General features: G+C 41.2%; 1 protein-coding gene across 1 annotated transcript in view; it reads left to right on the forward strand.

Annotated features, from left to right (window-relative positions):
• The window catches only part of UNK (unkempt family zinc finger), a 43,319-nt gene that overhangs the window by 1,068 nt on the left and 17,483 nt on the right, over positions 1-24,768 (forward strand). Inside the window, exons 2-7 of the mRNA XM_010579479.1 lie at positions 18,042-18,251; positions 19,881-20,057; positions 20,465-20,595; positions 20,727-20,862; positions 22,435-22,552; positions 23,554-23,638. Coding sequence (XP_010577781.1) covers positions 18,042-18,251; positions 19,881-20,057; positions 20,465-20,595; positions 20,727-20,862; positions 22,435-22,552; positions 23,554-23,638 — 857 coding nt within the window. The remainder of the gene's footprint in view (positions 1-18,041; positions 18,252-19,880; positions 20,058-20,464; positions 20,596-20,726; positions 20,863-22,434; positions 22,553-23,553; positions 23,639-24,768) is intronic.

The following is a 24,768-nucleotide window of genomic DNA, read 5'->3' on the forward strand; positions in this document are numbered from 1 at the left end:
CCCCCCGCGTATGTCAGCTCGGGCATGGTGGTGGCAGTCTGGGGTGTCGGGCTCCTCGGGTCCTGCTGCCCGGGTGCTGCTGTCACCGAGGTCCCCCAGCCCCTGTGGGGGCTCCTCGGGCACCTGTGGAGGGAGGCGTCGTGAGGAGACGGGTGCCGCGCTGTGTGGTGGCCCCCCAGGACCAAAACCCCGCTGGCGTGCGCTTCGCCTGCTGGCAGCCTGTCAGGGGTGGCTTGTCGCGGGGTCCCTCGTCAGGACAGGCGTCTTTGAGAAGTTGCCCACGAGCAAGCTACGGGAACGTTTTACACGTGTGTGAGAAATAGCCCCCGTGGGAAATGTTACCCGAAAATCACGAGAAGTGCTTGTCCTCTTCCCGCCTTTTCTTACACCGCTCCGGTGGGATTCCTCTGTGAAGGAAACACAGTTGGTGCGTATCGCCTCCGTCACTGGAGACGGCGCCTCGGTGAAGGCTTTTTTGCTGGAATGTGGCTTCCCTAAGCAAAAAATACTGTTTCACTGCGTTGTCCCAAGGATATACGACCTCCTGGAGCTTGTGCTCTGTGAACTTGGCCTGTGATAAGTTGTTTGGGCTGGAAGTTGTGGCAATGACATTCAGTTCCCCTTTTCCAATAGGGATAACGAGGTGGATTGAGAGTGAGCATTGTCTTTGTGAGGATGGGCTAGCGATGGACGTGTAATAGATGGAAATAGGTCAGGTGTTCCCTATCCTCCTTAAAAGAAAAAAGTTTGGGACTGTTCCTTGTGAACAAAATATGTGTGCCAAACTGTCTACCCTTATCATTATAGGGTGTTGTCCGCATACAGAAAAAAGTTGTACAAATTACCCGTATCTCTCCTTTGTGTTGATGCCCCCACCCACGATGAGAAGGGCATGTTCAGAGTGTGGCCTGTGTTCTTTTAGTTTGCGTTTTCATAAGGTTGGTGATGGACTTCTTCCCTGCGTTCACACTATGATACAGGGAATGAAAAGAGCTGCAAGAAATGTAGAGGCACGGATCCATACAACCCATATGCCTGCTGCAGGGATCACAGGCTATTTGACATCCTCTTCCTTGAGGCTGTGCAGAATACCAAGTGTATGGCAGAATGAGGGCTTCTAGGTTTTATGTCTGTTGTGAAGGTTCTGTTGTGATCTTCAGGGAGCTGGCAATTTGCAGCCTTATAGGTTACTTTATTTCTGGTGGTGTCTGCAGTTAAAGTTTGACAGCTTTATAGGAGAAACTGGCATGAAGGAGTCTGCTAGGACTGTTGCTGTAGCGGTAAAAGAGGGTACAGGTGGAGTACAGAGGGAGGTGGAGCGACACCAACAACAGAGAAGCAATTGGTCAAAAGCGAGATGGGGAAAAACCCAGGTGGCAAGGAGGTGAGGTAGAGAGATTGTAAGTATGCTATGTAGGGCAAGACAAAGGTGATAACATGGCTAAGCATGACCATGGAAACCAGGATATCAAAGATTAGGAAAGAAACAGTGGAAGAAAGAGTTCAAGAAATGGGAGAAGGGAGATTGGGACCTGCTAGCTGAAAAGGACAGAGGACCAAAATGGGACAGTGTGGAGCAAAGGTGCTGGTGCAATTAGCTTCTTTCCAGAGGGTAAAACTTGTATTTTCAGATGGATGCTAAAAATACTTCAGTGAAAACAGTTGCAGAGAAGCTGAATAACCATAAGTGAAGGATGGGTTTGGGAGCTGCAGAGTGCTGACAGTGGGATGTGAGCCATACTTTGAAAGTCTTGGATTTGTACACTAGGTCACATCATACTGTAAACCTCCTTCTGATAACATATGGGAACTTACGTGGTGGTCGTTGATGTGAACAAGTTGTATGTTGTCAAAACGTAAATATTTTCTTCCTTTTTTTTTTTCTTAAATATAGTTTGTTTCCTTAAAATGACATGAAGGTTACAAGTTGTAAACTCAAGTAAGCTTAATTATCTCCATACTTTGCTGTTCCCTGGGGACAGGCAATCTGGTGCTGGGGATCTCTGTCTTGGAAAGTTTTGGTTGTATTTGTTAGGAAGTGTTCCAATTTCTGTATTAGTGTCGATTTCTAAACTATTGGTATTACTTGCATGAGATTTTTAGGTACTTTGAACTGCTTGTCAGGAAGCCTTTACATTTGTTCTAGATGTACAGCAAAAGAAAATCTGAAAAAAAAAAAAAAAAAAGAATTAGTGATGCTATCTCACACCTTTGGCACTGTTTGCTAGCGGAAGAAGAGCCTAAAAACCCCCTTCAATTGTGTCCTTGGTAGCAGTTGTAGCACGCAGCTAGATACTCCTGGAGACCAAGTCATTCTGGTATATGCCAAATTTTGCTATTTAATTATGAATGGTGTGTTTCTCATCTGGGGATCTGGTATTCTGTTTGTAGAATTCAAGCGAGTAATGAAATACTCAACAACTGCTGTTGTGTTCTCTCTGGGTTGCTGGATTAGAGATTTCTGCATGTGGCTGTTCCTTGCAATCCCGCAGCTCCTGTAGCAGGATGAGGTCAGTGTATTCCTCAGAACAAAGGGGTGAGATGGGCTTGTTTCTGGGGTACCTGTGGGCTGGCATGGCTTTGATCTGCTTCGGGCGATGTGCTGTGCAGGGGTTAGTTGATTGCTCATAGTGGGAAGTGGATTTGGTTTGGGTACGCTCTGTCAAACCTCAACCAAGTATTGACTTTGCACCGTTTTTTAGCTCTAGCTGGCATGGTTATTTTTGTGTGTATCTATCTCTGTCTTTAATGTGTTATCTACAAATGTGGATAGAGGCTGAGTTCAAAGAAACTGAAAGCAAGCGATCAGTCACTTGGAGTTGTAGATACTGAGTACTATCGTGTAGTTTTGTTTGGTACAGTCTATCCATTTGGCTGTTGATGTCTTCATTGGTTTTCAGACTGGACTCTTTAATTGTGAATTGTAAAGATCCTATCCACTGCTTGGGTATTTATTGATCTGGCAGAATTTAGATAAGTGAAAGTAGAGCAGTCCTTTGTTCACTGTGTATTCACCTGAAAGTCAGACAGTTTTAATAACTCTGCAGGAAAGCAAATGTTTGGGTGAAGATAAATTAACCTATTTAATAAAAAAACCGAAGAGTGCCTTCATTCTAGTTTATTGAAAGTACACACGCTCCGCTCAAAAGCAGTGTCGAAAATGCTCTGATTTATGTGATAAACTCTTTGGGATACAGATTTGTTGGGCATAACCCAGATCATAGCTACTCAAGATAATTCTCTTGAGTGTGCCCATCTTAAATATGAACAGCCATCCTGTAAATAAACTTCAGGTTTCCGTGTCCCCACAGGCTGTACCCTCACTTGAGTTCTGGACCGAGATGCCTCGGAGCACATCCTGTCCTCCTTTGTGCTACAGCAAGATAAGCTTTGTGATTATGCCTTTGCAGCATAAAAGACAAAAAACTTGTCTTCCCTTTTCCACAAGGGAAGGAATTGTGGGAAATTCCTGAAGGATTAGTACCTTGTAAGTAGTGCTAGAACTGCATCCACACGGTTGGTCGTGCTGTCATATTAGTGACTGCTGGCTTGCACTCACCCAAGCTTTGTCTTGCAACCATTTTGATGCCAGCCATTTAGAGGTAGAAGGACTAGTGCACTTGAGTGAAGGACATTTTAAGTGGGGATGAAAATCAGGTTGGTTATAGCTCAAATCAAAGACATTTTTGTACTTGGCGTGTTGTCGAGTAGTGCCTTGTCTGGTGGTTTCTCAGCCTTAAATAGGAACTCTGATTAGGACAGTGATAGAAATAGGGGTGAAGAAGAAATAAAAATAGCAAGCTCATAGGTGGACTTGGATTTCAATGGTGAGCTTGCACACACAGTCTTATGTATCTCAAAATCTTATGTTTAAATTCTTACTCAAAACCAATGGCACACAAAAATGCACCTTGAAGCATTTGTAGTAGCTGTAATAGAGTAATCCTTATCTTCTTATCAGTGGACAGTGTCTTATCACTGGCAGGGGGAACATAGCATGTCTGATCTCAAATGTGCAGACTGACTATCTGTGCAAAGAAAGCCCAAAACCAGATGTGTAGCTAACACTTTTTCAGAGTTGCTTTTTTTTCCTAAGTGGCTTGCTCTTCTAGGACCCTTGTAGCATTTGTCTGCATAGTCTGTTAGATTATAGTTTTGATGTGCTTGAATTAGGTGGTTTTCACAACCTAGCAAATATGTTTAGGCTTTTGAAATTGTTTTTAGAAACGGTTTGTGTTCTTTTTAAACCATCAGAACTCTTAAAATAACAAACTGTTGCCCTAATTCTGCTTTGGTTTTACTGGTGACAACCCTTAGATCAATAAGATGATATGGACTTAGACAAAAATAGAAACTAGCCCTGTTGTTTAAACAAAAAAACCCCAAACAAACAAAAAGCAACCAAACAAAACACCCCACAGACAACCCAGAAAACAAGAACAGCAACAGTGGGGAAAAAAAAAACCCATGCATTTTTAGGTTTCAGGTTTGGTAATACCCTTGGAGATAGTTAGGAAAGCACAGAATAAGTCAGTACTTCTAACCTGGGGACTTACGAGCAGCCTGCTACATCATTACCTGTAAATGTCAGCTTATCAGGGAAGTACAAGCTGGTTATTATTGCTCTTTTTTAAGTCTGTGTAAACTTCACTGAATACAAGTCCACTGCAAACTGTTATTAGGAAGTGTGAATAGTTACAGGAAGTTGGAAGTATAAAGTACTGGAGTGTGAACAGGAAGAGCTGCCTTCACAGTATGTGCTGCCTTCACAGTATGTGCTTACCACCATATACATACACTGAAAAATGACACTTTAGATTTTTTGGTTCTTCAAAGGATAAGTGTTGAAAGACTGCAGCTTGAGAGACGGGCTAGTGGGCAGTCTGGGCCCAATCAGTACAGGCTCTGTGCAGGACTGCACTGTCCTGCTGATGAATGCACATGTTGAGGCAATAAGGTATTTCTCCCTTGTGTTGCAGTGAGACTGGAGCTGTGGTTTCCTTGCTACATTTACACTTAAGTGAGTACTTTTGGATATCAAAAGTGGCAGGTAATTCACATATAGGTAACTGCTCTATAGGTGGCATGTAGATATTTTGCAGAGTGAAAAGCTTCATGTATGGCTTTGACATTTTCAGAATTAGTTTTGGTCTGGCAAGGCTTGGTATTTCAAAAATCGGAAACTCTGTGAAAGAGGAGAGGGATTCAGTCATGCAGAATTGTTCCAACTTGGAAAATGGTTCTTTCAATTTTTTATTTTAAAATAAAGTACTATGTTAATGTTCATACATTGTTTACATTAGCATATAGAATAATTTTGTGTAGCATGGGAGACAAAATTAACATTGATAATTCTTTTAGAAAACCTCAGAGCTTAGAGTTTCCCATTATATCACTTTTTCTCATTCTGTAGGTTTACATATTGTCTAATTTTTTTTTATTTTGTGTGGCTATATTTTAAGTAAAATTCTGTTGGAATTCAGTATTTTATTTTCTCTAGATCTGTTCTTTCCACCAGAATAAGGTTTTTCTAATTTCTATGAGCAGCTGAAATGTGCAGCCTTCTTGTTACAAAGGGTCTGACCAATGTCCTCTGGAAAATCTTCCTGCAGTGCATTACAGCATTGCTGCCTAGCTGTTCACTGGATGTTACTGCCCCTGTAACAACGTGGCAGGAGGGAATGTGTCAGTACATCAGTTAATCATGCTTATTGTTTAGCATATTAGCATGAGCTAACTGTCACTGGTAGACTGTATTAATATACCAGGCTGTGAACTGGGGCAGCCAGAGAGCAGGCATACATTCCCTTCTGTTAACCCTGTCATAAGGAGCTGTAATTTCTGAGAGAGGAGCAAAATAAAGAGCTGGAGCAATCATGTCTTAAATTGCTGCATTGAGGCTCATGAGAACCAGCTTGTCAGGACCCTAAGAGCTATGTTCATTTTCAGAGGACGCTGAGGTGGTGTTTTGTTCCTTCCGTTAACTTTTTCTTCTTGCTTTCTAAAAACTTCATAAATCTTTTTGAAAGCACAAGAGACAGGGCTGAAAGAGATGGTGAGAAGTTACCTGGTCCATCACTTCGCCTAATGGAATGACCTACATCTAAACTTTTTAAGAAATTTTTTGTCTAATTGTTGTTGCTTTTTTAATATTGTGTTAGTTAGTTTCCTTCTTTAAAACTCCTTAAACTAAATCTTGATGAAATCGTGGACTACAAGAGGAGACAATCACAGAGGTTGCTATCTTATAAAGGCTTTATATACGCTTAAACTTCTTGTAACATTCAGCAGATAGCTTGCAAATCAGGTACAAAGTTGTTACTGAAAGCTATGCACAGAGCCAGTCAGCAGATCCCCTAATGTCCTAAATTAATGAATGGTTATGTGGCAGCAGGCTGTAGAGGAAGTGCAGTTTCTTAGCTACCTTTTTTCTCTACTTTATTTAGAGAGAGTTTGTCTTTTGTATCAGGGCAATCAAAAATACAAAGCCTCACCAGAAGGGTACACAAGGAGATGCTAAAGGCTTGTACTTTCTCAAACTCCACCTAGTGATGACAGCCAATTTAGATGCTTGTGATAATTTTCTCAGCAATCTCTGTCTTGTGTATTTTGATCAGTGCTTGATGCAGTTAATACCAGTTTGACATTTGAAATATCAGTTGGAATGAATGTTCTCTTAAAATGCATACTGACAATTTCTTCTCTTCTTAGGTTTGTTGCAGGCTGTCTTCTGACTCACACACCTTCAACCTGCCGTAGCGTTCATTCAGGTTTAGAAGGTTATTGTTACAACAAGAAAAGTTCTAGGTTTTCTTTGAAAGAAATATTTCCATTTTAAGTGCTAAAGTGCAATGATGGCAATAAAAGGACTAGCTTACTGAGATGTTTGATACTGGCCTGATTCTTATCTCTTACTCAAAGTCAGAGATGTTTAATTGAATATAGTTGTCCAAACACTGGCAGAAGAGGAGCTTACACTGAGTTTGTGGTCAGACAAGAAAAAATCTTAGCCCATCCTTAGCTATCTGTTGGTCAAAAATTGTAAATACATTTTAGTAGAGCGTACTGGCTTATTGAGAATGATGGCACTGTTAATTACAGTTAAGAAATTAAAGTTGGATTGCTTTTTATCATTGTATGCCTAGAATTTCTTTAGATTAATAAGCAGTCATGCACATATGGAAAGGGAATTAGTTTCTTGAAACTATACCTGATGAATATCTGCAAAAATCTGAATTAATTAAAGTCAGTATTGTTATACTTGTTAGCCTTCATCTTCAGCATGTCACCACAGTTCAAAAAGAAGCTGTCAGTCCACACCCAGTATGCTCAGAGGTGATTTTTCTCCTCTAATTTTCAATAGACTGTGAGGTTTCATTAATAGCACTTGAATATTGCCATCATAGCCGAAATAAAAACAGCAGATGCCTCAGGGCAATTGTGCAGCTTTACAGCAACAAAAAATAATAATATTGTTTGCACAGTTAAATTATCTTGAGAGTGCCACCAGATTTATTCATGTATTGATTAATCAAAATGGAAAATGAGAAGCCTGGGATTTGACTGCTTTTCCCTTGGGGGAGCGCTGGTATACATCTTCATGTCAGCCTACCTGTTTGAAGCTCAGTCTGGTGTGGGGTCGTGTAATGGTGCTTCTTTGGACCAGTCTATCTGTGTATATAGGACTTTTATTCTGAGGTGTGCCTGCCTTATGGAGTGTCGAAAGAGTCCACTGGGCTGTAGCAGACAGGGATGAAGTCTGATTTGAGTGCTGAATGGAAAAGAAAATCGATTGAATGGCTAACATTGATTTCTTCAAAATCAACCAGTAAGAGTTGGCTTCTATCTTTGTGCTGGCACATATGTTATGGGATGCAGGTTCATGCTTGTTAGATAATCACCATGTTTTGTTTCAAACTCACAACAGAAAATGTCTGTTCACAAATGTAAGCCTTTTCCAAAGAGGCTGCTGCGAATGTGGTTGGCATTTAACCTGAGAAGAAGCAGATGCCATTTCATTTTCAAATGTAGATTGGTCTGGATGAGAGCACTATAGATCCGTCATTTCTTGCAGGGTTTTGGTTTTCTGGTTTTGGTCCAGTGTAAGTGTAGACCTTCAAACAGTTCACATACTGTCTTAAAACTGTTGTGAGTATGGGGCTTCAATTGATCTACGAGCTGTTTTTTAAATCATGAGGGTTCTTGGTGTGGTTACGAGAAGGCAGGCTACTGTGCTCTGTTTCTGAAGCACCTCTTGTGAGACAAGATGTTAAAGGTTAGCTGCCTAGAAATGCTCATAAAAATCTGTAACTGAAACCCTGAGCTATGTAATGGCATGTATGGAAATAACATTTTTCTGAATTAGACTTTATGAATTTTTGCATGTGGGATGTTTTGTTTTAGGGAACTAGCAGAGTGAGTAACACAAGTTTTGAAACGGCCCAGCCCTGTTTCCAGCCTTCACTAGTGTTTCTACAGTTGCTAGCGCTTGGTAGGCTTTGTTAGTGATTGAATCGATGGTGAGAGAAGTACAGTGTGGGAAAACTTTACTGGAAGTTGGGACTTTAATTTTTACAGCACAGGTCATCAGTGTATTATTCAGACCTTAATTCATTGTAGTCTAGTGCAGCAAACCTGATGTGTTAACTCCATTTGAACCCTGCCTTTCTGCAGACATTCTCCATGTGTCTGAGCCTACAAACACTAATGCTAGGATAAAGAAGCATCACCTATCTAATCCAGTTAATAGGAGATAGAAAATTTATTAGGATATAAGCTGAATAAATTACCATAATAGACAAGTCTGTGGATGGATGTTTTTGCAAAGTAATTAACAGTAAAATATTTAACTGCTCATATTTAAGCACATGTTGATATATTGTGCTGACAATTAAACCAGGTATAACCTTCAACAGTGTACAGCTGTCTGGACGCAGTAAGAGCCGATATTTTCACCGAAACAGTTGGGCTCAACCCACATGTTATTGAAAAATAATTATTTCAGTATGATCCTGTTTTCATAGACTCAGCACTTACACAGGTGCTGTAGGGAAGAATTAATGGCAGCTAAATAGTTTGTAGAGCAGAAACCAACCCACAGGGTGATGAGGGTTGTCTCAATTGGGGGTGGTCCATGTTTGAAAACAGGGAGGTGTACTTTAGGCACAGCTGTGTTGTTCACATAAACCAGCAGTGTCAAATTGAAAATATGTCATATAAACTTGGGAAAACGTTGGCTGTGTTTTTAAAACATTGCATGAACTGTCTAAATGCTTAGTTAATTTTGAGGTCATGTCAAGTAACACACATTCATGGCTAACTAATTTGGGAAAAAAGAGATCAAACTCAGGGAAATGTGAATGTAAACTCAAGGCTTTATGCAGAGTTCTGGATCTTGCTGAATAGCTTTTAAGGAAGCATCTCTGAAATTTAGTGCATTTAAGTGTTTGCATATGCCTGTGCTTGGATTGTTTTAATTAAAAAAGGTGAAAGCTTTGTTTAAACAAACACTTGTGTTTAAAATGGATTTTATTGGTATGGCTTGATCATATACATTTCATGGTCCACTGATGCAACAAGTTTATGCTTTTTAAAGAGAGCACACCACCAAAAAAATGGCTCAAATTGTTTTATTCGTCGGGTTTGAATGACTCAACTCGATGTATGCCAAGCCTAAGGGATGCACAGCTCAAGGGAAGTCTGAACAAGCACCTCTTTTCCTTGACACCCGCAGACTGTAACGCAATTGTAGTTCAGTGGAGCTTGTGTCTTGACTGTTCACAAATGTGATAAACGTTCATTTTGTTGAGTTAACTCTGAGTTGAAAGCCTTGATTTTCTTTCCTCATCAAGACACAGCATTGGTGAGCTACTTAGCTACAACATGGTATTTCTCTCAAAACAGAGCCATTTTTGCTATAACTGTGGAAACCAAGCAATGTTTTGCCTGAAACTGGTGCAAGGCTGTCTTCCTGTGATGGGCTGGCACCATGCTGTAGTGTTTCTCTTTGTTTTTCTTTAGGTTTTCAGTGTAGACAAGACACAACTGTTTGTGTCTGACATTTTTCTTTTAACTGAAAAATGTCCTGATCATTTCTGATTGTTGCCAACACGTGTCATTTTTAGCATGAACTTTTGCAGTCAAATTTCTTATCTAAAAAGTATTGGTAGTAGATAGATCTTTCGTTGTGGCTGAATTGAATTAGTTGCATTGTTGTCCACCCCATGATCTTTGAAATCCAGAAATAGAGTTACAGTAACGATCAGGTTACTGTTGAATATGACTATTGTACTGGTTGGTGTGTTATCCTTAGTTTTCTGTAATCCAGCAGTTTGTATTTTAGCTTCTGCAGTACACACTATCCTTTAGCATTTATTTGCAAGCATCCAGCTCCACTTTACTTGCTAAATTGATCAGATGCCTAGAAAAAGGAAAACTTGACTGCTGCCTACCTATTTCTGTAGCGAAAAGTGGGGGAGCTGTGGGCTATGGATGTGAGCAGTTGTCTTTCTGATCTAAAGTGCACTAAGGTACACAACGAGTTATGTGAACTCTTGAAACAAAAAAACCTCCACAACCAAACAAGCCCAACTCCATGCATCTGTAATAAGTCTCTCCAACTCTCACTTTATTTGCCCTTAGACTGACATTATTGTCAAGCTCTAATGGAGAAGGGGAAATCTAACAGCTTTAAAATCACACAGTGCTGTCTGCTGTGTGACCTTTTTCCAGTTGATGGTTCAATTTATTTAGGTGATAAAGAAAACACTGAGGCATGTGAAGTCTATCTTCTTGACAGATGTGAGCTTACTGAAACTTTTTCCTCATCCTTTTTTCCTTCCCCGCATTCACAGTCAGCCTTTTGTTTTTATAAAGTGATCCATATATTTTTCTTTGAGATTTAAATGCTTTCTAATCTTTTCAAGGTTTACAAAACTGCACCTGGCTGTTGAGGTTGTGGAAAGGCAGATAGAGTGATCATTGTTGAGATGTACTGAAAGAGATGTTTGCATTTTGTGTCAAGTGATGCATGGCATAGGCAAAAGCCTTGGTGTGAAGTGTGAGGGTTTGGTCAGATCTGTGAGGTTATTTACAAAAATATCATTAAATATGGAAAATGGGGAAATATCCAATAATGGTGAGCCACAGTAACTGATAAAGATTCCTGGTAAAACCTGGTCAGAACTTTGCCTGAAATCACAATGAAAACCTTCAAGGTTGCTGCTAAAAGTGTTTGTTATTGTTTGATATTCAGCAGTGATTGGTGTGAGGCTCTGTTTCAATATTAGGTTACATCTGCCAGTAAGTAAAAAAAATATTGTTTATTGAAACAGACTTGTCTTAACTACTGCTCTTGTTAGAAGGATGCTAAACATTTCTGTGCAGAGGTTTAGGCAGGCTGTAAACGAGGCTGTTGGTAGTCTGCAGCTGTCGGTTGAGGGATTTGGTTGCCTTGTGTCCACCCCTGGGAACAAGGAACTACAACTCCTATGAAGTTAGATTGTTTGTTTGACTTTTTTCTCCCAAATCCCAAGAAATCTTGAGAGTCGAAGGCTATGTTCCCTGTCAGGAAGCTTGCTTTGCATTGAAATGCCAGCATTTTCTAAGATATCATGGGAATGCTGGTATGAAACCCTTTCTCTGAATTATTCTGGAACAACACTATTCTTTAAATCCCCATTATTTCCTCCCCCTGCACCCCCCCCCCCCCTTTATTCTGGAACATCTTCTTTGCCCTAAGAGCAAAAACTCCTAAGCAATGTCAGAACTGCATATCATGGGTTTTCTCTATCAGTAATGATATGTTAAATGAAAGGTGCATTAGCAGGATTTTTATTGAGTATCCTGTTGGAATAAGTAGATTCTGTCATGCACCACTGACTCATTTCAATTGGAATACCACAGTTCAGTAAAAGAAAATAATTGAGTCATGGGCTTGTTACTTAAAGTGTGTCTGATATCATCTTTTGCAATAAAATTTTATGAGGGTGAAATGAATTTAGAGAGCTGATTAAATATGGACAGCTCTTTTCCTCTTGTGTTGGGGTGGCTCTTGAAAATATTTTCAATAGATAAGCATTATTGAATTAGAAACATCTATATCCATGGTTAGATATTCTCTCCTGGGTTTTGCAATGCTGCCTACTTTGCAGGCAGTCAGTTGGGTAAGCACACCCTGGTTTACTTCAGATAATTTTATCTGTGTTAGCTCAAACCACTAATTTAAACTTGAAAGCTAAGCTGGTGATTTTTCTTTCTTTCTTTCTCTTTTTTTTTTTTTTAACCCTAAACTGAATTAGGAAAACTTTCTCCATCCTGCTGTCTGGACAGATCAGTGCCAATAGGAACTTGCAGCAAAGGAAAGCTGATGAGCAGCTGAGAGCAGTGACCTCTGTCATTCAGGCTGCATTTTTCAGGAAGGATGTCTGTCTACAAGCAAGGTGAACTGGGACCACCTGAAACTTTACGAAGAGGTCTATGGCCTCATGCAGTCCTGTCTGAAACAGCAGGACATGACTGATATAAAAGTGCTGGCAAAAGTCCCCAGCATTCCCATGTACTTTTGTGCCGATGAAATTAATACCTTTGCTGGTGTGATCCTCTGCTGAGAGAAGGCAGACAGGACTAAAATAAATGGTAAATGGCAGAAGAGCATTTTCTTCCTGATATCTGAAATTTTATCAGGAACTTAAGCCTTGGTTTAAAAAAAAAAAACAACCCGAAACCAAACACTTTCTTTGTAGATTTCTTAACTAGATTTGCCTCTGTGTGCTGTTTTCGAGAGCGGCTAATACTAAGAATCTTTATACAGCCCTGAACTAGTATTCCTAATATCAGTGCTAATAATTAAGTAAAGTGTCCATACCAGGCTGGACTTTACAGAAATGACCAGAACCTGTGCTGTCTGAACATGGCCTGGGCTACCTTCTCTGGGTTAGTTTCTTTGTGACCAAGGAGCAGCTGCAGGGATGGAGCCCCGCTGACAGCGGCCAGTGCTTTGAGAGGGGTCCCGCCTGCTAGTGTAAAAGATGTCCATAGTTTACACTGGTCTAGCACCAGATAAACAGCACTGGTAGCAATCGCTTAATGCGGGCCTTTACTAAGGGTGCTGTAGCATAGCTTCATGGGTGTAAACACACATTCACATGTATGTGAAATCTAGATGACAGTGGTGTTGGATCTCACTATTGTCCTACATTTACAGACAGTGTCTTAGTCTGGATTAGCCAAATAATTATCTAATGGTTTTCTCTCTGGTGTCGTACTGCTGCAGAAGTTTCAGATCGTGTTTATGAACCTCAGTGCTCTCTTTGGGCCCGAGAGGAATTTTGGCAGAAAGGGGACTGACTGGGTGGAGCAAGGAGGGCTGCAAAGGAGAGGAGCTTGTCTTGGGGCCTACGTAAAAATTTCAAATAGTGCAAGCTATTTGGGTGTCACAAGCAAAGGAGGGCCCAGCTTTGCATTATGGGAGCAACAAGAGTTTGGCAGAGTTGGTTTTAATCCTTTCATTTCCATGCTCCTCAGTATTGTTTCTCTCCCCAGTCTTCTTGATCCCTCTGTTACAAAGCAGAGACTTCTCTCTTGGTGTCAGTGCCCATCTTCCAGTGATTTCAGGGAGCTTTGGGTAAGGCCTTTAATGAGGAATTTAGAACTCAGCTGTCTTTGTGCATTACCAGCATATTTTCCTGAATTGAGCTCATGCTGTTGCATGTGTGACTTGTGTCAACTTTGGCAGGAAGTTTGCAGTCCTGGAACGCAGTACGGATGCAGGTATCCTCTAGGCTGAGCTGCTTGAGTGCACTGAGTATGAACAGAGCCAGACCAGTAAAGCTGCAGCAAAGCAAGAGATCTCTGCAGCAGCAGGCAATGAATGTGACCAGGACAAGGCTGCAATTCTTGAGTTTAAAGCTTCTAGGTTAGCATTTCTTCTTGGTTTCTCTTTTTTTACCTCCTCCTTTCTAGGTTTGAAATTTTTTTTTTTTTTTTTTTTTGGTGGTAGTGTTTGGAAGTGCTATTTTTTTTTCCTTTTCCCTGCATGCTTTTTCATGCAGCTCCCAGAGCAGATTGCTGCTCAATTCCTCCAGGGCAGAGGGGGAACTAGCTGCAATTACTAGCTGCAGATGTAAACACTTGCTGCCCCGTCCTGGAGAGTGGAGCTGCCACTGGCAATTAAAGACAGTTAGCAGTTTCCCCGCTAGTGTAAATTCTTGCACTGCCCCTTCCCACATCCCACCCCAGAGGAAGTGGAATTTCAGCAACGTAGCATTGGTTTTTTTCCTAATACTTGCCACTCCTGTCGGTCTCTGGGAGTTCCCAAAGCTAGTCTAAGAACATCTCCTCTTGTCTTCCTAGTGAAAGAAGCTTTCATTTCCAGTAGTGTCCGTTCTGTTCGGCAACAAGTCCAATTCAGGCTGCGGACTTTGATCTGCATTGTTCTGTCCAGTCTTGTCCTATTTGTTTAGAATTGCATTTGTCTTTGTTTAGTAGAACTCATAAATGATAACATTTCCTCCAGGAATTCAGATGTTGCTGTTGATGTTAATGTAGTATTGGAAGAACGCTGTGCTATGTGGTTTCCATTTTTAAAAAAATTATATGGGTTTGAAAATATGACATATACACACATACAAAACAAAGTGCATGTAAAGTAGACCAATACAAAACTGATTAGTTTTACCTTTTTTGTTTTTTTGGTTTGGGTTTTTTTCTAGATAAATATAGAAGTAACTCCTATATAAAATGGGGGTAATAATTCTTATGTCTCTCGTGGGGGCTGTAGAGTTTCCTGAGAGAGGAGTTGAGAAATGCAAGTTATCATTGCTGGATTTCCTTTTCCTGTACAGACACAGCGTTTGGCTGACATGCTGTGAAATGTGTACCAGTTATCAACATGTTTTCAGTTTCAAGGGTCGTTCCAAAATTCCTTTTCTCAGCTGTTCTGGGAAAAAATTTATAGAGACCATTGACACCAGAATGATCTGTCATGATAGTGTTTTGTGTGTTTTTGTTTAGAACCTTTGCAGAGAGGCTACTGAAATATTAATAGCTTTCCACTTTGTGAGACATCACATTGCGGTAGTGTGGTCTGTGTATCCTTTCTATGTTCCCAAAACACATGTGGTTTAGATGCCTTTCATATATTTTAATACAAAGTGGCTGGTTGAGTGGTCCATGCACTCCCAGAGGAGCCAAAACTCACTTCACGAATCAAGAGAATACAGGGCTGTAAGGCAATTTACCATTCAGGCTATTGTGGAGGAGGGTGATTTAAAATGTTATAGTGGCTTGAAAGAGAAAAACCCAAAGCAGTGATTGAAAGGCTTGAAATGACTGACTTAATGTGACAACTCTCCTTTTCCTCTGTTGGGTCTATTGCAGAGGTGATCATGCACAGTTAATGTGTTGTACGGTGCTCAATGGTACCTGTTTGCAGGACTTCTTTGAAATTAAGAGTGAGAGATCATTTATTTAATAGACTGCATTAAAGAATGAGTTTCTGATGAAGCAAGTTAGGTGTTAAACACTTTTCAGGTGAACCATTTACTTATGTAATTATCTTTCATTTACATTATAATAAATGTTTCTCCAGGGAGTTTAGCCAATCATGAAATGCAATTAATTTTCAAATGCTCTTCAGCAACAATTGACACTCCAGAGACCAAAATCCCTAGGCAGTGTGTACATTTTAAAACTCTCCTGCTAAAGGGAAGCTGCTTAAACTGGGTTGATCATGCAGTTGTTAAATTCTAGGTTTTTAACAGTGTTTTTTACATGCCTATCACTACAAGTTGGAGTGCTGGACTTGATACCCAGGTTGTGTAGGCCTGGTATCTCCCCTTAGTTTCCAGAGCCTTGAAGAGGTTCAGGATGCTGTTCTTCAAATTAAGCCCAGGACGACTCACTTCAGTGAAGATGGAGGAGTTTAAATGTTCTTGGTTTGTCACAAACTCTGATTGCTGTACGATACTGGCTGGGGCACGTAGCCAGCTGTTTTGCAGTTTGTCTGGTATGTAAAATGGGAGTAACGTAAATCTCATGTCTCTAAGGTGTACATGGAGATGTATGGATAGAAGGGACTGGTTGGTGACTGTGTAGTATCTGTGGATGACAGGCAAAGTATCATGCTGCTTAAGTTTAATTAATTTTCTAACCTAAATGTTGTTACAGTCGCTTTTGTTCTAAGTCTTACTAGTGTGCCGATAAAATAATCTGTGGAATTCCACCTTTTACAACTGTACGTAGTCCAACAGCTTAGCTTTTCAAGAATGGATTAATTTTATTGTGGCATTCAGTTTTCAGATGAATTGCTGCTGTGGTTGGAGTAGGGATCTCCATCTGAATGGAGCTGGCTTTTTAGAAGTGAAAAGGAACAAAGTGATGTTGTTAGCCCTCACCTACTCCAAACAGACCTGCTTCTGCAAGCTGGCTCCGTTTTTTTTTTTTTTTTCTGATGTTAAGCCTTGGGCCCCAATGCAGATACTGTTCCAGCCACGCTGGATTGCAGGGGACAGATGGGCTTGGGTTGAAAAGGGCTTACAGCCCCCTGCAGAGACTCTTCCAGCCCTGAGGTTCGCAGATCCAAAGCAGTGGAACCTGCAAGTCTGGAGTATTTGGAGGCTGAAGAGGAGGAAGAGCTTTTATCCTTTCATGCTTGCAAAATCCAATGTAGGAAAGCTCTTGTCAGTGATATTCTCTCTTCATAGCAAACAAATGAAACCTCTTTGAATTTGTGCATTTTCCTGAGGCTTTCCCTTCAGCCAGGGGTAAAGAGGAAAGGAGGCTTTATTTACAGATGTTGCTTTCAGAGTGAATCTAGCATGATGATATTATCTGTAAATACACTTTTGGGCATCAGACATCTTTCCATTTATTTAAAAACATGATAGAAAGATCGTCCAATATGGGAATGAATACTTGACAAATTCCTATACTCCGTTTTGTTGCCTCGGAGTACATATGCAGTTTAAAATGAGTCTGCATCTGCTGTTATATCATCCTGTTGCTTCCAGCAGAATACTAGCACTTTTATTTTGACCAACAAATTTTGTTACTCGCTGTTTAAACTGACCTCTAAACATAAGAGACCAGAATGCTCTGGGCCTTCTGTGTTCTTGGAGGTGTCTCTGAGACCGAACCTGGTGGGATTCGGGTCTGAGCTACTTGCACTGTTCATATGTTCCCTATAAATACAGGGCAGCTAGTGGGTTTCAGGCAGCGTGGATTTTGTAAGCACCTACACACAGATCACAGTCAGATCATTATGTTGATCTAAACCATTTTGTAATCCTCTACAATCTGGGTTTAGAGACTGTTATTAGTGTCACAAATAAAAGCTTGTGACTTCTTTAGTTCTTGGGATAAAAGACGACACGTACTTTCAGAGAATTACATATCAAAATTAAAACAGCATAAACGTGCAGGACTTTGAGGATAGTTATCCTGCTTTTTCAAGACTGAGTCCTGAATTCACAAGATTGCAAGAGAGAAATTGATTAATTTCATAGTCAGTCATGCACTGAAGAAGCCAAGTTAAACCAAGAGGATGAGGTGTGAAAGAGTCTTTTAAAAATCTTTCTCAGTAACTTGAAGCTTTAAACATGGCTACAAGGAAGTGTATTTTTTTTTTTTTTAAAACTGAACTTGTAGGAAGGAAACCTCCTTTGCCCAGGTAGGTCACAGATTTAGAGATAGAAATGGATAGAAAGGTACTTAAGAGTTCTATTTCCTCACAAACTATTTTCTAAGCTCTTAAAAAGCCTCTTCAAAATGATACGGAAAGGCACCATAGAAAACAATTTCAGCTATTGTTAGCATTCATGTTTGTGTTAACTGGCCTGGTAACTGATATCTTCCCATTACAGACAACCAGCAGCTTCCAGCCTCCATTATTAAGAGCGAAAGCAAGGGAGGGTGTGGGAAGGACAGCAGGCATCTCTGTGATGGATGCAGCTCGGTTTGGCCTGGACTCTGCAGGGTGATTGGATATTGCCTCTGACCAGCATCCTGGTCCTAATCTCCTGCTGTTGGATTTCTGCCTGCAGTTACCTGAAGGAGTTCCGCACAGAGCAGTGTCCTCTTTTCGTGCAGCACAAGTGCACTCAGCACCGGCCCTACACTTGCTTCCACTGGCACTTTGTCAACCAGCGTCGTCGCAGATCTATCCGCCGCCGGGACGGTACATTTAACTACAGCCCTGACATTTACTGTACCAAGTATGACGAGACCACAGGAATCTGCCCAGAAGGAGATGAGTAAGTAAAGACTGCACCCTGCTTTTCAGGCATTAGGCTTTTGGGATCAGTCCAGGTGATGATTCCAGCCAGTTCTTGTAGAGATGAGGCAAGTCAGCAGTAAAGCAGCTTTGTAACATACGTAACATGAGAACAGATGTAAAAACTGTAATAGCAACCCATGTGCTCCAGGCCTGCTGCAGAGATGATACTATGGGTCACTTAGATGGGAATTCGCCTCTTGCATCGTTCACTGTCCTCATGAGCCTTGGCATCTTCAGAAAAGTTGAGGTGGGAAAAACAGCTCACTGACGAATGGGCTCAGAAAGTCCCTGCCTGTCAAATAATAGCTCTTGCTCACTAGCAGGGTAGCTTAGTTTTTAACAGATTGAAGAAAGAGGAGGAGCTTTGTTGTCTAGTCTGCCCCCTGAATTATCTATCCCCAGCTTTTTAAATTGTATCAGTTACTTGCCAGTTTTTGTCTTCCTGAACTTTTAAGAAGCCAGTAGGGAAATGACAGGTACCCAGAATAAGGCAACATGAGGAAGAGTTTGTCTTACTGTGTTTTCTCTCCCTGTGACTGTGGTAAGTTTAACTGGAGCAGAGATGCAAGTGTTTCTGCTGTGCATGTGGCAGACACCAGCAATTAAAGGGTTAACCCAGTAATATAATTTTAGCCACATGACAGATATGGAAGAATAAATAGTGTAGCCAAACTGTGGTCAAATATAGGGAGTGTTTTATTATAGAGATGCTATAGAAAGATGGAATTTCAGCTCCCTTTCACAGTGCCAGTATAAACACACAGAAAAATGCTATTTATTGGGAAAACAATTTTTTTTTTTTATTGCCCGATTAAGTAAAGAACTTGTGACTACAGCAGGATGGAATAATCCCCCAGCCTGAAGCGTCAGTTTCAGTGCTTTCTTCATTGTTAGAAAAGAACTGGAAGGGACTGGAAATAGGATATGTGGGGGCTTTGGCTTCTAGATCACTGGTTCATATCTCGCTCAAACTCTGAATGAAAACTGTTGCCATCTCGGAACTCTGCTGATTTTTAGCTTGATGCTGCAATATCTAAACTTTACCTGTTCCATCTTTGTTCTTTTTTTAGTTCTCAGTGTAGATTATTCTTTTTCTGCCTAAGAGGGGAAACAAAGCATAAGTTAAAATGGTAGTGTTGTAATTCTCCTTTCTTGTCCTGTGCTCTACATAAAGGATGCATCTGGCTATAGATAGACTGTCACAGCCCTGTAGGAGTACATCAGCAGGAAACAGTAACAGCACGAAGTCTAGATGGGCTGCTGAGGAAATGGTATGTGCCATGTGATGTCCCTTCAATCATGGCTAGTATATCAGAACACCTTGACAGTGTCCTTGCTCTCTTCCAGATCCCTGGCAGTCACTAAACTAGAATAATAAACTGCTGCTGGATTAATAATCCAGTCGTCTTTTTGGGAGGGAAACTATTATATACTGAGTAGCGACAGGTTTAGGGGTTCTGTGTAGTGTTGGAAGGTGCACTATAAGAGAAGGGGCAGAGTTAGCAAAGGTGTTAACTGCAGCATCCTGTATTGGCAATATGTGTTCTGGTAGTGTTGAGTCACCTGTGTGACTAAACTTTGTTCTTCCCCTCCTTCTGTACCTTAGGTGTCCCTTCTTGCATAGAACTACTGGAGACACAGAGAGGAGGTATCACTTGCGCTACTACAAAACTGGAATCTGTATTCATGAGACAGACTCCAAGGGAAACTGCACGAAGAATGGAGTCCACTGCGCGTTTGCTCATGGGCCCCATGACCTACGCTCTCCAGTGTATGACATCAGGTTAGTAGAGGTTGGGGCTGTAAATGAAAAAGGTAATTTCTGTACCCAAATGAAAAGTCAGATGATTGAAGGACAGTACTACTTCAGCATGAAATGCTTAGGGTTGGGGTGATGATATATGCATTCCTAATAAGACAAATCTACAAAATCTCCACGGAGGATACTGAAAATGGGGGAAGGGACCACAGTTTAAATGAGTTGTGCTGTGGTTTGGAGTCAGATTGCAGGGGAGGGCCTCAAAATAACGCAGTTGCTGTTCAACTAAAGATGTTCTGACAAAAAAAATGCATGAATGAAATGCACCCGCTTAGGAGTTGTTAACACGCTCCAGTATGTCAGTTCTTATATACATTTATCTATCTCTTCATCTGCTCAGTCTGTATGTTCATTTAACTCTGTCCACAAAGGGAGCTTCAGGCAATGGAGGCTTTGCAGAATGGTCAGACTACATCAGAAGGTGGCATAGAGGGTCAGTCTGCAGTTGCTGCCAGCCATGCTATGATAGAGAAAATACTCAGTGAGGAGCCAAGGTGGCAAGGTGAGTGTCACTTAGGGTCTGTGGGGCTGGGAAAGTCTGGTGTTTGTGGAGTGCCTGCTCCTGTCAAAAGCTGTTGTATAGTAAATATAGATCATGATCTATCTCACACTAACTCGTTGCTTCTTTTGCAGATACAACATATGTGTTGGGAAATTACAAGACAGAACAATGTAAGAAACCCCCCCGTCTCTGTCGCCAGGGTTATGCCTGTCCCTACTACCACAATAGCAAAGACAGAAGAAGAAGCCCAAGAAAACACAAATACAGGTACCGTAGTCCTGGATATTTTATTTCCCAGCTGAGTGGTGAGACGTAGTAGAAATGTGTAACAAAGGATCTAGGATTTTGTCCACTAGATAGCTTTTTAGTGTGTCTCCAAGGCCTGTACTGACAGATGTGATGGACTGTTATTTCTGCCTAGGAGAAGGGTAACAAATTAAACAAGGAGTTTTCCTGTATATAGGAACTCTGATAAATGACTGTTGCTAAATCATGTTACAACTCTGATTTTTATAGCAAACAGAACCTGTGTCTGGCTTGCCCTTACCATATAAACTCCTGCTTTAGAAAGCAGTGCAGGAAAAAGAAAACAAAAGGAAGTTTTAATCCCCATCTAGAAACAAACTCACACAACAGTGTTTTCATGGTAAAGGATTCAGAATCATCAAGCTGCTTGTTGTGTGTGCCTGGTGATGGGAATCGTGAGGCACGGTGTGACCAGTACTGTAGCTGGACATGCATTCCTAACCAACTGCTAAAGACTGTGCTTTTGAGGCACCAGGGTGTTCTCATCACTCAGCTGTCACTGGATTTTTCAGCATGCAGTGTCTCCCTGAACACGTTTCATCCAAGTTATAGGCCCTCATTTCCTCCAACACAACAGAGCTTTTGTTGTGGTCTCAGTGGGGCTTTTCCTTAGTTCCTTTTTGAAAAACATAAGAGCAGACCAGAAAGCCAGGAGAGAAAATACCATGGATGTTCTTGCTTCCCTTCCCCACCCCCAACATTCACAGAAATTTTTGAATTGGCACCGAAGTCCCATATTTAAACAAATAAAAATCAAAGGAACATTAATCCCAACACTTTCAGGAGAAACAGAAACACTAGGCCAGTATTCAGGCAGCAGCTATGTGCTTTCTGCCCCTGCCTGGGCCCTTTGGGAAGGGAAGAGGTGAAACCTTCTCCCCTCCGGATCTCCACTCAGTTCTGTGTTGCTTTCCCCACCCCCAGCTGATGTGGCTGCCTTTCATGCAGGCGGCCGCTGCTGCTGCTGCTGTCTGCTTCCCTCTGCTGTTGTTTGAGGGAATGGTTAAGAGCATGAAGAGCAAGGGAAGTAGGTCACGACAAAAATTCAGAACTGGGAAAAAGAACTGTTCCTGGCTGGGAGAAAGAAAATGGACTTGCCTTTTCCCCAGTAACCTGACTCAGCCCCTTTTCCACATGGCCATACTATAACCCTGGTAACATACCACTGTAAGGGTATTATGTGTTTTAGGATTAGCCAATTAACTTATTAACTTTCTATGAATGTACAGTTCCAAAAGAGAAACCAGACCCAGCATTTCTGACACTAATCACATCAGCTGCTAATATTGTTAAGTTATGTTGGTTCGGGTTGTATTCAGGTTCAGATGGAGAGTTAAGCCATGTTTCTTTCATTGGGAAATTGGAAGGGGAAGAAGATGCAATAGCAGCAGGGTGGGGGCTGGGGAAGCAGCAGCCAGCCAAACAGATTGTACAGCTGAGGGTGGGCAGCCAAACCTGCCTCCTGATGGAGGAAGCAAAGCTCAAAGCACGTTTGTGAGTCTGATGCATTCTCCTGCCACCTTATTTACACAGATCTTCGCCATGTCCCAGTGTGAAACATGGAGATGAGTGGGGAGATCCCAGTAAGTGTGAAAATGGAGACTCATGCCAATACTGCCACACTCGCACAGAACAGCAGTTCCATCCAGAGGTACAGTAACCTGCTCACTCCATTTGGTAGCTGACTAGAAAAGCAAAAGCATTCCAGTCCTGTGAAATAAATTAGTGTGCCAGCTGGGAGAGTATGTGGGCTGCTTGCAGTGTGGTCCTAGGCTATAGAGAAACTGCATGTTGGAAGTAAGCTGAAAATCAGCTGCTTTACAGGGGTCCCTTTTCATTAGGTAGACTGTATGGGAGGAGGTAAGAAAAGTAGGGGAAAACCCAAGTGTAAGAGCAGTCTCATGTATGGGAGTCTTTTTGAAAGCATGATGTGGGTTTGCTGGTAAGCATACAGCATCTGTTTCCTTGAGGAAAAATTCTTGGTTAATGATGAACGCACTAAACCATAGATACTCGTGAACTGGTGCTAAAAAACACCAAGCTTTTAGTTGTGAGCATGCCCAGAGCATTCCAATATCCTTACAGAAATTGTAATTAAGACCTTGTCCTAGTCTGCTTCATGTTACAGTGTTGAAAAGCTTTGTTGAGCCTGTATCGGCAAAGTAACCATTGTCACCGCCTGTCAAACTGGGGGGAAGGGGAATAATCCATTTCCTACAATCATTGTCAATGGTTTGTTATTTTCCTTGCAAACATGTGGCTGTAACTTTCTGTGCGGTCATCTGTCAACTGTTTCCTACCTTTTACTATTTGTAATATCCATGGAGCTTCCAGTGAGACTGAGAGACTTTATGGCAAATGATGACCTTTGGGTGAGCTGATGTGTGATGGGTTGATCTTTGGGTGAGCTCTAGCTGTGATGGGCATAGTCTGGTGTTTCCATAACTATAGCAGGTTTTCTTTACTTGGAAGCAAAGCACTGAAATGGTCACCCTGAACTCTGCTGGCCTTTGCGCCTCTTATCTGTGTTCCTGTCTTGCTGTCGAGTCTCTCCGTAGTACTTTTGTACCTGGGCTGCCGGTCACTGTTTTTTTTCCTATTCATGTCTGGTTTTTTTGTTTTTTGTTTTTTTTTTTTTTCTCCCATCCTTAGATCTACAAATCCACCAAATGCAATGATATGCAGCAGTCTGGCAGCTGTCCCCGAGGACCCTTCTGTGCCTTTGCACATGTAGAACGTACGTGGGCTGCTTCTCTCGTCTTTCATCGATATTTGAGCTATGGAGAGCTTCTGGCCAAAATAGATAGTCTAAAATATAGGGCTGCTAAACTAGAGCTTCTGTGAAGGATTTTCAAAACCAAAGTATTAATTTTGATAATTCCTGTAAAACTGTGCTAGTGTGGGAGGTGTTGGCAGAGCTGAAGGCAGTAGGTAGTCTGTAGGACTCAGCCCTTAGCTCTCAACTGCACTGTCTCTTGAAGTATCTCCCTCTGTTCCCTCTTGCTTGCTCAGTGTAGGAGGATGGAAACAGAGAAAGCTGCTTCTCTGTACATGGATGAACTGTACCTAGCTAAATTGTGAAGTTTTGTATTTTAAAAAGCTGAGGATAAAATTGCTAATTTTAGATAATATATTGATCAGTTTTAAAAATTAAATACTATTTTACTATTTAAGAAGTTTTACTTAGAGTTTGATTCTTTAAGTTAGGTTGGAGAAGAAAAATATGCAGCTTTTTTGTCTGCTTTTCCTCAGATTGTCTTTTTCTCAATAGCTCCCTGATTTATGGGGCATTATTTCAATCCTCACTTTCATCAGATGTAAACTAATGATGCTGTTTTGGTTGTGGGAGTTCTATATTCAGGTGGGTACTAACATTCATAGATAAATGGTTAGCTCCTGGTCCCATGGCTCCTACTCAGTTTCTGTACTCCAGTCTCACTGTTGAATTTGCAGCAATTAGAGCAGGTTACTCAGAATTCAATGGATTGGCTCTGATACTGGTCACTACATGACCTTGAGCAAATCTCTTTGATATTTGATTATCCTTTGTAAATAGTAGAATTAGTAACTGCTGCCTTTGTCAAGGAATGGTGAGAGTAAATTCTCTACAGGTTATGCAGTTCCTTTTATAGGAAGCCTTGTCAACAAGCAGTAGTTATAGCTAGAGCTGTGGGCTATAATGGCCCAAAACACAGTGATGCAACTACACAGTATGATCCAACAAGCTGAAGAGAGAATGAAATCTTGATAAAGAAACAGTGTTTAGCAAACTCCCTTGTGTATAACATAATATTTTTGTTTAGGAGATGCCTTATTCCTAACAAGGTTACTGCACTTGATACTATACTGCTTTAAAGCCAGAGTAAC

This window comes from Haliaeetus leucocephalus, unplaced genomic scaffold (assembly GCF_000737465.1).
Source record: "Haliaeetus leucocephalus isolate CR32 unplaced genomic scaffold, Haliaeetus_leucocephalus-4.0 Scaffold657, whole genome shotgun sequence".
Lineage (NCBI taxonomy): Eukaryota > Metazoa > Chordata > Aves > Accipitriformes > Accipitridae > Haliaeetus > Haliaeetus leucocephalus.